Raw genomic sequence first — 15,425 nt, 5'->3', positions numbered from 1 at the left:
AAATTTATTCCTAAGTGTTTTATTCTTTTGATGCTATTTAAATGGAATCGTCTTAATTTCCTTTTTGGATTGTTCATGGCTACAGTATAGAAATGCAACTGATTTTGTATGTTTCTTTTGTATTCTGTAACTTTACTGAGTTTATTATTTCTCATGGTTATTTTGTGGATTCCTAAGGATTTTCTTTATGTAAGGTCATGTAATCTGCAAGTAGAGGTCGTTTTACTTCTTCCTTTTTGGAATCTTTGTTTAAAGTAGTTTTGGTGTATGGATATACATATTCTCTTAGTTACTCTTCCTTTTTAATTTACTGAATAAGGTAATGGCTAAATGCAGCCCTGCATTTTATAAGACTTTGTGTTAAATGTGTCGTAAGTTGGATTTGTGCAACAAAACTGTTGTACCAGTTGGTACCCCAGCCAGTAACGTAGGGGCACTCACTCCCATCTCACTAATTCTCACCTGTCTTGAGTCTGATCATTTAAAAAGTGTTTTAAATTTTTTATTGTCAGAAATGATATTTCATTGTTGCTTTGCCCCCTTTTTAAAAGTCATTAAGATTGTTGGATGAAGAAGAAGCCACGGACAATGATTTAAGAGCAAAATTCAAGGAACGCTGGCAAAGGACACCATCTAATGATCTCTATAAGCCTTTAAGAGCAGGTAAAAATGTGCATAAATGGCTTTCGCTTGCATAAGTTCCCCATTTTTTTAAAGGTGTTATTTTTAAGTAATCTCTATATCCAGCGCGGGGCTCAAAGTCACAACACTGAGATCAAGAGTCATGTGCTCTTCTGACTAAGCCAGCCAGGTGCGCAATAAATTCCCAATTTGAACCCACATTTTTGATTGATTAAATTAGGGTCATTTGTAAACCAGTTGTTACTAAAACTACTATTATGAAAACACAGGTGTTTTTCTCAGTTCATTGTAAGATAAAAACTAAGTAACAGAGGTAGTCCATGTTCATTTCATTGTATGAAGTTTGGATTCTTAAAAATGGTATAAAGTAAAAATTAAAATGATTCTGGGGGCGCCTGAGTGGCTAAGTCGGTTAAGCCTCCGACTTTGGCTCAGGTCATGGTCTCATGGCTGATGGGTTCGAGCCCTGCATCAGGCTCTATGCTGACAGCTCAGAGCCTGGAGCCTGCTTCGGATTCTGTGTTTCCCTCCTTCTCTCTGCCCGTTCCCCACTCACACTCTGTCTCTCTGTCTCTTAAAAAAATAAATAAACATTAAAAAATTAAAAAAAAAATGATTCTGTAACTCTCTTTTCCTATTCCAAGGCCTGTGCATCTTTTTTGTTTTTTGTTTTTTTTAAATAGCTTCCCCATGGGAAGCATATTTGTAAAAAATAAATGAGATCATATTATATACATACGGTTTTGTAATTTCATTTCATTTAGTAGTGGGTGGAAAATAGGAGGTTTATCAGTTAATTAAAAAAATCTTTTTTTAAATGTTTATCTTTCGGGAGAGAGAGAGAGAGAGAGAGAGAGGGAGAGAGGGAGAGAGAGGGAGAGAGAGAATATGGTGGGGGAGGGGCAGAGAGCTAGGGAGACACAGAATCCGCAGCAGGCTCCAGGCTCGGGGCTGGAACTCATGAACCGTGAGATCATGACTTGAGCCGAAGTTGAACACTTAACCAGCTGAGCCACCCAGGTGCCCCACCAGTTAATTTGAAGTCAAATTATCATTTTTTAAGACTTTAATTATTGAGATTAAGATTATTAATCTTGACATTAGATAAATGTCGTTACGGTTGCTAGAGACTTGTTTTACTTCTCTGTAAAAGGAATTAATACAATTGATTTTTTCTAAAAATATATTTGCTGTTCTTTAAAGTCAAGTTGAAACTGATCTTTTGAGTAAGTTGTAACAAGTTTTGGAGTGTTTCTATCTTAATGAGTTGGAGGAATACATTAAACTGATGTCAGCTTTTTTTTGGTGGACAGTAACCATAAATGTATTTTAAGGTTTAACTGCAATTTTCCAGAAATAAAAAATGCCAAGAGTGACAGGAGCTCAGTTTCTGTTATGTAGTGAGATGGAACCCATAGAAGAGGGGGAAAAGGTAAATTTGGAGCGCAGAACTAAAAGTATAACCAACCCATAGGTGTTACTGTTCAGATCAGTGCTGTGCTCAAGTGACATTTTTTTCCCCCGACAGAGGGAACCAACTTCAGGACAGTTTTGGATAAAGCTGTGCAAGCAGATGGGCAGGTGAAAGAACGTTACCAGTCTCACCGAGACACCATTGCCCTTCTGTGTAAGCCGGAGCCTGAGCTGAACGCGGCCATCCCTTCTGCTAACCCAGCAAGGACCATGCAGGGCAGCGAGGTAAGAAGACGCGTTGTCATGTGGGTGGTCATCTGCTTATGAAAACGACGTTCGAGCCATTATGAGCACAATGAATTGCCAGTTTCATATTGTCATCTTTTAAAAAATGCAGACGTAAATTGAGGTTCGTATGTATAAAGTAGAACATATACATTGTGTCATATGTAACTACATTGGTGATATTACTATCCTGTAATAATTCCATTTATTGAGTGTTTCTCAATAGAAGGGGCTGGAACTCATGAACCGTGAAGTAGGAGGACTGGGTTTGGCCAGATGTTTTTCTGACCACGCCTTTTTTTGTTTTTAGTTCCATCATTCTCTGCTTCCTTCCACTGTATTCCACTGGGACTATCTCTAAAGGAAAAATCAACCAGCTGTGCGTGTTAACCCGTGGGTAACGTCATCATGGCATTTCTACCTGTGACAGGAAGGGGAAGACCAATAGTAGGGCATGTGAGTCAGAAAGTCCTAAGAGGAGAAGGTGCAAATATGCCTTAGTGGCTGATTACTGTGCTGTGATGTAGTAGAATAAGATAGAGGCCCTGAAGTGCATAGGAAAATAAGCCAAAGGGCAAGAAATGTTTGCTGAAAACTTCTTGAAATAGGTGAATTTCCTAGGGTAGTAGGTCTCAAAAGTTATCAGTGTTGTGCATTGTCTTTCCACAGAAACATTTCATGTATTTATTCAACCAGGACTTCTTGGATACCTACTCTGTAAGGCACTATGCTAGGTACTTGGAAAAATCAGCAATGGATCATACACAACCTTTACCCTCAATTTTCAGTCCAGTGTGGAAGATTAGCCATATACAAGGAGAACTGTAATACAGGGTAGAAATGCAGAAGTGTTGTGACTATAGAAAGTGTGCTGGGGCACTTGGGTGGCTCAGTTGGTTGAGCATCCGACTTTGGTCCAGGTCATGATCTCGAGGTCGACGGGTTCGAGCCCCGCGTCAGGCTCTGTGCTTACGGCTCGGAGTCTGGAGCCTGCTTCGGGTTCTGTGTCTTCCTCTCTCTCTCTGCCCCTCCCCCGCTCATGCTCTGTCTCTGTGTGTCTCAAAAGTAAATATAAACATTAAAAAAAAAAAAAGTATGCTGTGAGGATTTAGATGACTAAGCACTTAAATGCTAGCATTTCTTAAGAAGCTTCTTAAGAAATTGGCACATGGTGAGAACAGAGTTGACAGGCAGACAGAGTGAACACATAAACTCCGAGGAAGACTGAGTGAGTGGCTATGTCCAGAGACGCTGTCAGAGAGGTTCAGTGGAAATGAGCCCCCACGGTGAAGTTTGCATGGTTGAATGTGCACAGAACCCAGATCTCTCAAGGTGGGGGGAACCTGACGGAACAAAGAATATCCATTAGATGCTTTAAGGAAGTGGGAGGAAGGAAGAAGGAAGGTGGTTAGATTACTTTGTGAGGAACAGAGACTGCAGACCCACGGAAGAGCAACAAAATCTGGCCCTGTTTTTATTTTCGGGAAAGAAAATCCCTGCTTAGTATCCTCTTGTCTCCTCCCTCCCTTCCTTCCTTCCATTTTATTTTTAACTAATCTCTACCCCCAACACGGGGCTCGAACTTACAGCCTCAGGATCAAGAGTTGCACGCTCTATTAACCGAGCTGGTCCGGTCTCCCCTCTGCTTTTCCTTTTCGGCGTCTTGTCTGTGACTTGGAACTTAGCACGGCTTCTGCCCTTTGATTCTCCTGCTTGCAGTAGAAAAGCAGAAATGGTCCATGCGGAGCACAGTTGGAATTGGCACGCACTAATGTGTTATTATATGCAGTTGTTGATTCGTAGCGGTGTTACATAGGGGAAGAAGATGTGTTTTTTTTTTTGTTTTTTTGTTTTTTGTTTTGTTTTTGTTTTTAAAAAAAAATTTTTTTTTTTCAACGTTTATTTATTTTTGGGACAGAGAGAGACAGAGTATGAACGGGCGAGGGGCAGAGAGAGAGGGAGACACAGAATCGGAAACAGGCTCCAGGCTCTGAGCCATCAGCCCAGAGCCCGACGCGGGGCTCGAACTCACGGACCGCGAGATCGTGACCTGGCTGAAGTCGGACGCTTAACCGACTGCGCCACCCAGGCGCCCCTGGGGAAGAAGATTTGTATGGTCAATACGAAGTTGCTTTACTGAAGCTAGATTCTCTGGATGGAAGCAACAGAAAACCTCAGTGCTCTGTATATTCGTTCATCATGTGCCTTTATCAAAGCTATTTCAGGTGGTTGTCGTTGTGGTTGATGACGCATTTCAGCCGGAGTTTTTTATGATAAAAACACAGTCATTTGAATTCTGGTATTAAAGTGATAGAAAGTGCACATTTTATTAAGGCAGCTCCGATCTTAATGGTAGGCTCTTTCTTCTTTTATTGTGAAGGGGCCTACTGTCCATCTTGGTCTCTTTGGCCATTTGTTTTTACGTATTGAGTTGCTCTGAAAAATTTTGCAGCTGTGGGTAATTTGTGTTGAAAAATCCTTTTTAAAATACCTAGGACTGCTGCTGTGATAGTGCACCTCTGATCAGTTAGGGTGCAGAATCTAGTCCACATTTGGGCAGCCAAGCCTTGGCCCTCCAGTAGGGCTGAGTCTGCCCAGAGGAAGGGGTGTGTTTTGTTTTGTTTTTTGTTTTTTTTTGTACAAAAGTGATATCCACTAATACAGTGCTGTATCTGCCTCAGGTGATGGAGGGGTGCTTTGGGGGAAAAAAGCTCCCATCTCCTCAGAGATAGTTCATAAAGTAGCGCTGTCCAGAGCCGTGTGTCCCTCTAGGGCTTTTTTCTGGCTCCCACAAAGTCATCTTCTAGACTAGTGGGTGATCTGCAAATACAGCTTTTATTTACTCTTAGTTTTTCATAACAAAATATATAGACAGGTGTCCAGATTGACTGGCATCTCTTCATTCATTTGCTCACCAAACACTTGTTGAAGACTTACTATATGCCAGAAACTATGGCATGGTGGTTCCTGAGAGAGAGAGATGGAAAACCGTAGATTAGCTTTAGTGTAGGGTAAGTGTGGTCAGCTTCCTGCTGTTCTGTTACCGAGGTAGTCTCATGTCTCCCTTTTCTGAAACCAAATTGGCAGGGTCTGAAAAGTAAAGCTGATATCTCACTGAGAGTGTTTGGTGTGTGTGTGCCTGCCTGTGTTTGGTGATGTTAGATGCCACAGAGAGTTTGGTCATCCACATGGGGCCGGCACGCAGTGGGCTACGGGCTAAATCCAGACTGCCTCCTGTTTTTGTGTGGCCTGTGAGCCAAGAATGCTTCTTACATTTTTAAATGGTTGAAAAGAAGTCAATGATGTTTTAGGATATGAACATTATATGAAATTCAAATTTTAGTATCCATAAATAAATTTTTGTTGGAGCATAGTTATACTCATTCCTTTGCATTTCGTCTGTGGCTGCTTTCACACTAGAAAGGCAGAATTGAATAGTTGTAATAGTTGTAACAGAGACTATGGCTCACAAAGCCAAAGAAATTTTTTTTTTCTTTTTTCCCTTCTGTCTGGTTCTTTACAGGAAAATTTTGCAACAGCCATGGGTCTTAAAGGTGAAATGGCTTAGGTGATCTCATTTCTGCCTTCCTGCTTTTACTGTGTTTCAGCCATACTGGCCTTTTTTTTTTTTTTTTTTTTTTTTTTTTTTTTTTTTTTTGAGTCCTTTGATCATGTGAAGCTTGTTCCTGCTTCAGGACTTTAACATTTGCCTTCCTTCTGTTGGGGTCTTTCTTCCATTTTGCTTGGTCGCTGCGTCTTTTTCATTAAAGCTCCAGATGTCACCCCTTCCCTTTCTTGGTCATTGTCTACCGTATTGCTTTATTTTTGTGTAGTTGTTTAATCCTCCCCTCCCTTCTTCTGTCCCCCCACATGAAGGGAAGACTCTGCTTTTGTTAGTAGTTGTATTTTAGAACCTAGAACAGTGCCCAACATGTGAGGATTCAAAAAGTGTTGATGGAATGATAGCTACTGGTAACCTAACGCTATAAAGGGATGTAGTTAATTGCAGTTGACAGCTAATCGGAGTTGTTTATAAAACACAGAAATAAATACAACAGGGTTGTAATTATTATTAAAAAAATTTTTTTATCGAGGTGTAATTGACATACAGCATTATATTTCAGGTACATACCCTAATGATTCGGTATTTGTTTATATTGTGAAATGGTCATTATAACTCTGGTTAACATCAGTCCAACAAGTAGTTACAGGATTGTTTTTCTTGTGTTGAGAACTTTTAAGATCTACTCTCAGCAACTTTCAAATATGTAATATGGTATACCTAACTGTAGTTACCATGCTTTCCATTATATCCACATGACCGACTTATTTAATTAATGGAAGTTTGTACCTTTGGACTCCCTTCATCTAGTTTGTCCATCCCCATGCCCCACTTCAGACAGCTGTCAGTCTGTTCTCTGTATCTGTGAGCTTGGTTTTCTTTTAGATTCCACATATAAATGACATCATGGGGTGTTTGTCTTTCTCTGGCTGACTTAATTTCATGTAGCATAATGCCCTCAAGGCATATTCAAGTCACAAATGGCAAGATTTCATTTTTATTTAAGTGTATATTTATTTTAAGAGAGAGAGGGACAGCGTGAGTGGGGAAGGGGCAGAGAGTGGGAGAGAGAGAGTCCCAAGCAGGCTCTGTGCTGTCAGCACAGAGCCCGACACAGGGCTCCATCTCACGAACTGTGAGATCATGACCTGAGCCGAAATCAAGAGCCCAACACTTGACCAACTGACCCACCTTAGCAGCCCTTCATTTTTTTATAGCTGATGTTCCTGTGTGTGTGTGTGTGTGTGTGTGTGTGTGTGTGTGTGTGTGTGTATACACCACATCTTTATTCATTTATCCATTGATGGACATTGAGGTTTCCATATCTCAGCTGTTGTAAATAACACTGCATTGAACATGGAGGTGTGTAGGTATTCTAATTACTTATATGCTTTAACTTGATAACATGTTAGGCCCTGAGTGTATAAGAAATGTAGACCGTGGTTTACTTTTCTTAACTATTCTGGTCATTTGTGGAAGCAGTTAAACTTCATTTTCTCCTGTATTCGTTCTGTTAAAATGAGGCCAATATCATACAGTCTAAACTAGGGTTAAACTAGTATATATGATAGTTTGAAGAAAAAAAAAAGAGAATGTTTGTCATACAAGGACTCTCCTTCTATCTTTGTGTGGTGGTCTAAAAGTTCATTTATAAATTGGTTGTTTCAAATAGCATTTTTTTCCAGAGAGTTAGAATCATAGCATTTTGCAATAGAATAGGACTTACTAAATAGATCTTTGGCCCTTTTTCATCACGGATTAGAAAACTGACCACCGTAAAAGTTAGGATTAGCTTTTCTTCATAGTGGAGCTGGGATTAGAACTTGGGGCTCTCCACATTCTGCTGGGGTCCTCTTCCCACATTACTCTGTCGCCTGTGAATGCTTAGCTCTTCACCGAACACGAGGTTATATCCTCGTGGACCACGTCTGTCTCCTCATATTACTTGTTGGCTAACTTGGGCTACCACCACCGCAGTTGGGACCCATTATTTGATGAGAGGGTCTTAGTTGCCTGCTGTGAAAGAGACGTCCAGTCTGTTTCTAGATAATGTGTTATGGTATCCCTGACTTTCAGCTTTGTTTAGTAGACTTTTTTTTTTTTTTTTGAACGGCTTTTGCATATTCCTGTTTCTCCCCCAGCTTTATTTTACTTGACTGTTTTATTATTTTCTTTCTGGCTTTTTTTGGACATAACTGAGAGAAAGATAAGTGGCATTTTTCTAATAGTTAAACAACCTTCACATAGAGCCACAGTCATGGTTGAGGTTCCATTATCTGTTTAAAATAAGACAATAGATAATACTGCCCCAGCCTTTTAATATTATATCCTATTGCACCCCCCCCCCAAATGTGTCCCATAGTTATAGCAGAATAAATACTTTAATTCTTTTTAAAAAGAATTTTTTTTAAAGTCTTTATTTATGTTGAGAGAGAGATAGAGTGTGAGCAGGGACGTAGCTGAGGGGAGGGAGACACAGAATCCCAAGCAGGCTCCAGGCTCCGAGCTGTCAGCACAGAGCCCGACAGGGGGCTCAAACCCACAAACCGTGAGATCACGACCTGAGCCGAAGTCGGATGCTTAACCAACTGAGCCACCCAGGCGCCCCTAAATATTTTAATTCTTACTATTCCTCATTGTTCCTCTCTTCTTATTGCGTAGATGCCTAAGCCTCTTTATTCTATAGTGTACCCAAAGTATAGTGTTAAACTGTAACACCTAACTACCAGTTAATAATAATGGCTGCTACTGATTGAGTGCTTACCCTGTGTTACAAGTTTCGTTGACCACTTGATATGATTTCAGTCTTCACAACAGTTCTGGGATAAGTACTCTTATTCTTGCTTTGCAGGTAACAAGATTGAGTTTTCCAGGAGGTACAGTATCCTTGGTTACACAGGACCTAAGTCATAATATGTCCATTAAGGGAACGTAGTCAGGGTTGAAATAGTTTTTTCTACGTAATTACGTTTCACTTTGATGGATAACGAGGTACTTGTGTTCCTGTATTCAAGTTGTGATTTAATTTTGTGTTTTGAATGTGTAAAAAATGTTCATAATTCCAAAGGTGCATGCAGAGAAATCTCATCTCTGTTCTTTCCACCTTGTTTCCATCCTTTCTCTATAAACAACCTTTTTTGTTACTTTCTGGTTTGTCCTGTTTTTCTATTTTTTTAAAATTACATGTGCACACACATATACATACTATATTATGTGTGTATATGTCTTTTTTAAAGCTTATTTAGAGAGAGAGAATGCGTGCGTATGAGTGGGGGAGGGGCAGAGAGAAAGGGGGAGAGAGAGAATACCAAGCAGGCTCCATGCTGTCAGCGCAGAGCCCAGCGCAGGGCTTGATTTCAGGAACCTTGAGATCATGACCTGAGCCAAAACCAAGAATCAGATGCTTAACTGACTGAGCCACCCAGGAGCCCCTATTTCTGATTTCCCTCCTCTTTACTCAGAGTGTAATATGCTGTATGTATGCTCTGGTGCCTTTGATTTTCATGTAACAATATATCCCGGAAGTCATCTGGAAACAAGATTCTTAATTTTTTTTTTTTTTCACCGTTTATTTATTTTGGGACAGAGAGAGACAGAGCATGAACGGGGGAGGGGCAGAGAGAGAGGGAGACACAGAATTGGAAACAGGCTCCAGGCTCCGAGCCATCAGCCCAGAGCCCGACGCGGGGCTCGAACTCACGGACCACGAGATCGTGACCTGGCTGAAGTCGGACGCTTAACCGACTGCGCCACCCAGGCGCCCCTGGAAACAAGATTCTTATGCGCATGGTCTAACATCAGATTCCACCAGATCCCTGAAACAGACTTGCCATCTCCTTGTAGGTGTGATTATTTGTCCTCTTCCTTCCATCGAGAGTATCTGTAGTTTGAGGCTTCTTGGGCCTCCCGGAGTCACAGTTCTCTTCACTACTCTGAGTGTTTAAAAGACTCTGCATTTAAGACAGGACACATAAGAGGTGTAGGTGGTGTACAGAGGCCAAAATTTAGAAGAAATTATAGATTTTTCCTCAGATTTTTAGTCTTCACAAAGGAAGGTTATTTTGGACACTTGCCAAGGAGCTAATGAGGGCTGTGTCACTAAGAGTAGGACAGAAATGCTTTGACACCGGCGGTAGGTGGGAGAGCCATTGGGGTTGGAAATGCCATGGTAAGAAGACAGACAGGGATATAGATGGGGTTCCTGGGTGTCCCCTTCTTCCTTTGTCTTTGCCCCAGCTTACTTTCTCTGAGCATCATGGGGGCAAGCGCAATGGGGGCTCTACGGTTGGTCTTCTCCCTGGTGGTCTTAGCAAGAGTGCGGAGAGATGTGAGTGAAAAGGGACAGTTTGTAAGTGGCATCAGCAGGGCACTTGGGCACTGTAACACGGACTCCAAAGGGCTGTTTATGAATCATGTGGGTGTTCGAGATGCCTGGGCCGAATCAGAGATAGAACTCTTAGTGGAATGAAGAGATGTACAAGAGGCCTCTCTCCTTTCTCTCTACCAGTGTATAACATAAACATGTAGTTTATAGCTTTGTATCTACCTCTTTGGCTCTCTTCTTTCTCTATCTAAGATGCTGTCTCCGTATAGATCTATATCTCTGTTTCTATCTCCATGTCTCTCTCTGTATATCTCTGTCTCTCCATGTCAGCAAAATAGAGTATCTGCTGACTTGGCAAGGACATATCTCCCTCTACCTCGGAACCATGACAGGGAGATAGTGTAGTGTAGAGTGGTTACGAGATAGATTGTGGAGTTAGGCAGACTGAGGTCTCAAATTTTACCTGTGTTCCTTTGGTGGCTGTGTAACTTTAGGCAAGTTACTTAATTTTTCTGAGGCTTAATTTCTCTATTTGTGGAAGAGAAGTAATAAATATATACCTTATGGGATATTGTAAGGATAATACTAAATTTGTGAAGTGTTTAGGACAATCCCTGGCACATAATAAATGTTCATGTGAATCATCATGCTTGCTGGTGTTACCATTATTGCCGCTGCTCTTATAATCTGAGTCCACTAAAGGTACAACGTGAGTAAACCTGATGTGCAGTTTATGCTCGGCTGTCTGAGAGATCGTCTCGAAGGAGTGAACCTTTGTGTGTATAATTCCCTTCTTGAAATTGGCTTCTGGTTTTTTGGCAGTTTAAACTAAGGGGTTTTGTTTGCTTTGTTTTGTTTTAATGGTTTAGGTTGTAAATGTCTTAAAATCCTTACTGACCAATCTTGATGAAGTAAAGAAGGAAAGAGAAGGGCTAGAGAATGACTTGAAATCAGTGAATTTTGACATGACAAGCAAATTTTTGACTGCTTTGGCTCAAGATGGTGTAATAAATGAAGAAGCTCTTTCTGTCACTGAGCTGGATCGAATCTATGGAGGTCTTACGACGAAAGTCCAAGAATCTCTAAGGAAACAGGAAGAACTTCTTAAAAATATTCAGGTAAGGTTTATATGCTTTGGTAAGATTTATGTTTAAGAAAATCACAGAAAGGATAAACCTGGACTAAATCTATGTCAGGATTGTGTTTTGCAAGTAGTACATACTAATAGAAATCTGTAATCGTTATTGGTTGTATTTTGATAACCACTGAATTTGTGACATTTTTACTTTAAGAATTAAGGTACTGTGTTATTCCAAAAATTCTGTTAGGTAAATTTCTAGTGATTCCTGCATGTAATCACATATGATTTTCATATATAGTTGGGAAAGTATCAGTAAAAGTGTTACAGGCTATATTAATTTGATAAATAAATGTAAATACATAAATCTTTCTTTTAACAAGGTCTCACACCAGGAGTTTTCAAAAATGAAGCAATCTAATAATGAAGCTAACTTAAGAGAAGAAGTTTTGAAGAATTTAGCTACTGCATATGACAACTTTGTTGAGCTTGTGGCTAATTTGAAGGAGGGCACAAAGGTATGAAGTCCAAAAGAAACAGTAGTTCACCAGTACAGAGTGAAAATATAGTTTGAGAAGTTAATAGTTTTTCCAGTTGGACCTTATTATTATTCTTTGTCTCGAACTTCCTAGCTTTAATGATTTTTTCCTCTGAGAGTCTTGTCATAAGGGAAGGAAAGCCTTAACAAAGGTGGCAATATTTCATGAGAATGTTGAAGAATGAATTGTGTATTTCACCAGACAGAAAGAGGATGTAGGAATTTCAGGTAAAAGAAATTAGCACAGAGATGTCAAAAGCCAGTGACGCTTTTTGGGGGGACAGGAAGTAGACCAATTTGAGTGAATTATGCGGGAACAGGAGTAGTCGAAGCTGAACTGTGGTGGGGAAGGGAGGGGAGGATATGGCTTTTATATTCTGTGCTGATGGTTTGGATAACGATGGACTTGTTATCTGCCTGAGTCTCAGGATGCTTACTAAATATGTTAAGTATTTTCTTGCCTTTCCTTTAAATAGCTTAGGGAAATGATTATGTTTGTTTTTAACATTTACTTTGCTTTTGAGGGAACAGGTGATCGTTAGTTTTTCAGATATACAATACCTTGTGGTGTTTTAACTCCATGATGATTATGGAATAAAGTTATTTTGATACAAATACCTTGGATGTAAGGTGAAAACCTCTGAAGAGGTAGAAATACGATGAAGCCTTGGAAATAGGATAGGAAGATCCCGTTTTAATTTGGTTTAAAATGCTTTGTTCAAATAAGCTGAGAAAATGCTTCAGAGAGCCTTTGGAAATGCCTCTAAGAGTTTCTGAAGTGATGTCTGTATTTCTGAAGTGAATGTGCAGTCTAATCCTTCCACTGAAATAGGTTTCCTATCTTTATTAAGTACTTGCCTTTTCTCCAGGAATTGGGAACATACTCATGATCATGAAACTTATAGTTTGTTCCATTTGATTTTTGGTGACAGGTGTTCTCCAAAAATGAGTTTATTTCATTTTCTTTAGGAATATTATTAGGTCATATTCAATATTAAGTTGTTGAACCTTAGCGGTAGGACTGTGTCGTGCGGAGGGTTTTGGAAACGAGCTTTAGACTGTGTTCCTCTTCAGATTAAAATATCATTCTGGCTTATTACTTGTATTTCTTTACTTACAGTTTTACAATGAGCTGACTGAAATCCTGGTCAGGTTCCAGAACAAGTGCAGTGACATCGTGTTTGCACGGAAGACAGAAAGAGATGAACTCTTAAAGTAAGTTTATTTTGCGTGTCAAATTTTAGAGGATTTTTCTTCTGAAAAGTTACATGTGGAAACTTTGGGGTGAACTGGGCAGTATGAGATAGCAGTTTCCTTTCTCTCCTCCTGGACATTTACAGGCAGCTAGCAAGCTGCGTGACCTGAGAATAAAGGAGAAGAGCAGAAACTCTCGGTGTCAGAAGCACAGTGTGTCACAGAAGTGACAGTGCAACAAGTCAGGGTGACAGGTCTCAGAAATGCCAATAAACATACACAATTTACCTGGAAATGGCCAGCAGGTTCCTTGCACATAAAGCTCGAGGTACAGAGTATGGGGAGGACAGGATGAATGGCTCAGAAGAGATCAGCAGATTTCCCTTCTGAAGGAACCTGCTGAGAAGGTCAAAGCAGTGCCATAGGACTCGTTCTGTGCCGAGTGACCAGTAGAGTTGACACAGCATTGGTGCAGAGATACAGTATTTTTTTTTTTAATGGTGAAAAAAATGAACCGAATTTATTTATTTTTTTTTACATTTATTTATTTTTGAGAGAGAGAAACAGAGCACAAGTGGGGGAGGGGCAGAGAGCGAGGGAGACACAGAGTCTGAAGCAGGCTCCGAGCTGTCAGCACAGAGCCCGACATGGGCCTCGAACCCACAGACCATGAGATCATGACCTCAGCTGAAGTCGGACGCTTAACTGACTGAGCCACCCAGGCGCCCCCAAAATGAACTGAATTTAATAAAACCTAATACGTGGAGAATATTCACCAGAATAGTATTGTCATAGAACAGATGAAAATTCTGGATGAACATTTCATCATGAATTTAGAAAAAGGAGAAAAGGATTAGGAAGCAGTCACTCTGAGGAACACCACATAAGGAAGTACCAGAATCAAGGAAGGTGGTGAGAAGAAAGGAGGTGATAAAACGTGAGGTGCTGGATTCAGGAAGCAAGTGGAAGAGAGAAGAACAAAATCATCACAGATGTAAAATGAAATGGGAAGGAGCAAAAAGGAGACTAGACCGTGAAGAAGACATCGGCACCCAGAGGAAAAAGAAATCAAAGAAAATGAAGCCAAAGTAAAACCAGAAGAAGGGTTAGAAGGCAGGCAGAGAAGATCTGAATGCGCAAAAGTGAATTTCCACAAAGAAGAGAAAGCAAAAAATGTTCGTTGTTCAACGTTCTGTTCAGAACAAAGATTTAATGGTATTACCTAAGAATATGTTCCTTTAGGAAAATAAAGGAAGGCGTGTCGAAAAGGTATATCTTATGGTTAAGAAAAATGAACAAGAACCGGCAACACCAAGGGATATAAATCATTGTCTCATTAAAAGATGATGGCAGAATCCTTTAGGCAATTGGGCAAAAAGATCAAGACAGTTCATAAAAAGGTGAAAAAACGTTTAGGCTCACAGCACTGCCTGCTAGAAGGGGGTGGGGGTGGGGGGCAGTGATGGCCACTGGGACTCCAGGAAGGCAGGTGTGAGCCAGGGGTCTGATACCCGGTGAAACTGCCTTGCGGGGGCTTACACGGAACCGTACATTCGTTGGTGATACACCAGGAGAACTCAGACTGTTCTGCTCCTGAGTCTGTCTTGAGCCCTGCAGCCAGCCTGACCATCATTCACCCCCTGTCCATATTTAAACTGTTTTTCATAGAAGCTGTTGGAGAACTTGCTAAGAGCTACCTCCCTGCACCACCCACCCCCGCCCCCCAAGAAAGAGCAGTGTTGTTTTTACAGTTTTTCTAGTAAACCTTTAAAAAGCAAATAACTAAAATGCCTTTTATTTTTATTAAAAAAATTTGTTTTAATGTTTGTTTTTGGGAGAGAGGGACAGAGCGCAAGCAGGGGAGGGGCAGAGAGAGAGGGAGACCCAGAATCAGAAGCAGGCTCCAGGCTCTGAGCTGTCAGCACAGAGCCCGACGCAGGGCTCAAACTCACGAACTGTGAGATCGTGACCTGGGCCGAAGTTGGCCGCTTAACTGACTGAGCCACCCAGGCGCCCTTAGAATGCTTTGTAATGGTTTCAGAGGTTTAAAAAAAAAACAAAAACAAAAGAGCCCTCCAAATTAGTGTTATTGATAAGAAAATCTGACAAAGATTAAGACAGAAACAATCTTCAGCCCAGTTTTATTTATGGTTATGGATGCAGAAGTCCTAAATAAAATACTTACCATTGATACCCACCAGTATCTTAGAAAAAGAGCCATGATCAAGCGGGATGGAGGTGGTTATTCCAGTAATGTAGTGATTGGTTCCGTATTTTTATATTAAGGAGAAAAAGATTCTCTTCATGGGTGAGGAAAAGCAATTGAGAAAATAACTGTTCTGGTATTCAGTAAAATGGGTGTGTGTGTGTGTGTGTGTGTGTGTGTGTG

At 40.6% G+C, this 15,425-nt stretch overlaps 1 protein-coding gene across 7 annotated transcripts in view; it reads left to right on the top strand.

The window, feature by feature from the left end:
- PDCD6IP (programmed cell death 6 interacting protein) overlaps positions 1–15,425 on the top strand; it is a 76,113-nt gene that overhangs the window by 48,367 nt on the left and 12,321 nt on the right. For all 7 annotated transcript variants that reach the window (XM_045037911.1, XM_045037912.1, XM_023260787.2 and 4 more), the window contains 5 exons: positions 552–663; positions 2,171–2,340; positions 11,096–11,344; positions 11,688–11,822; positions 12,963–13,057. In XM_045037911.1, coding sequence (XP_044893846.1) covers positions 552–663; positions 2,171–2,340; positions 11,096–11,344; positions 11,688–11,822; positions 12,963–13,057 — 761 coding nt within the window. The remainder of the gene's footprint in view (positions 1–551; positions 664–2,170; positions 2,341–11,095; positions 11,345–11,687; positions 11,823–12,962; positions 13,058–15,425) is intronic.

Source organism: Felis catus, chromosome C2, assembly GCF_018350175.1.
Source record: "Felis catus isolate Fca126 chromosome C2, F.catus_Fca126_mat1.0, whole genome shotgun sequence".
NCBI classification, from domain to species: domain Eukaryota; kingdom Metazoa; phylum Chordata; class Mammalia; order Carnivora; family Felidae; genus Felis; species Felis catus.
Note: the sequence above shows the minus strand (reverse complement) of the source record. Positions and strands in the feature narration are given on the sequence as shown.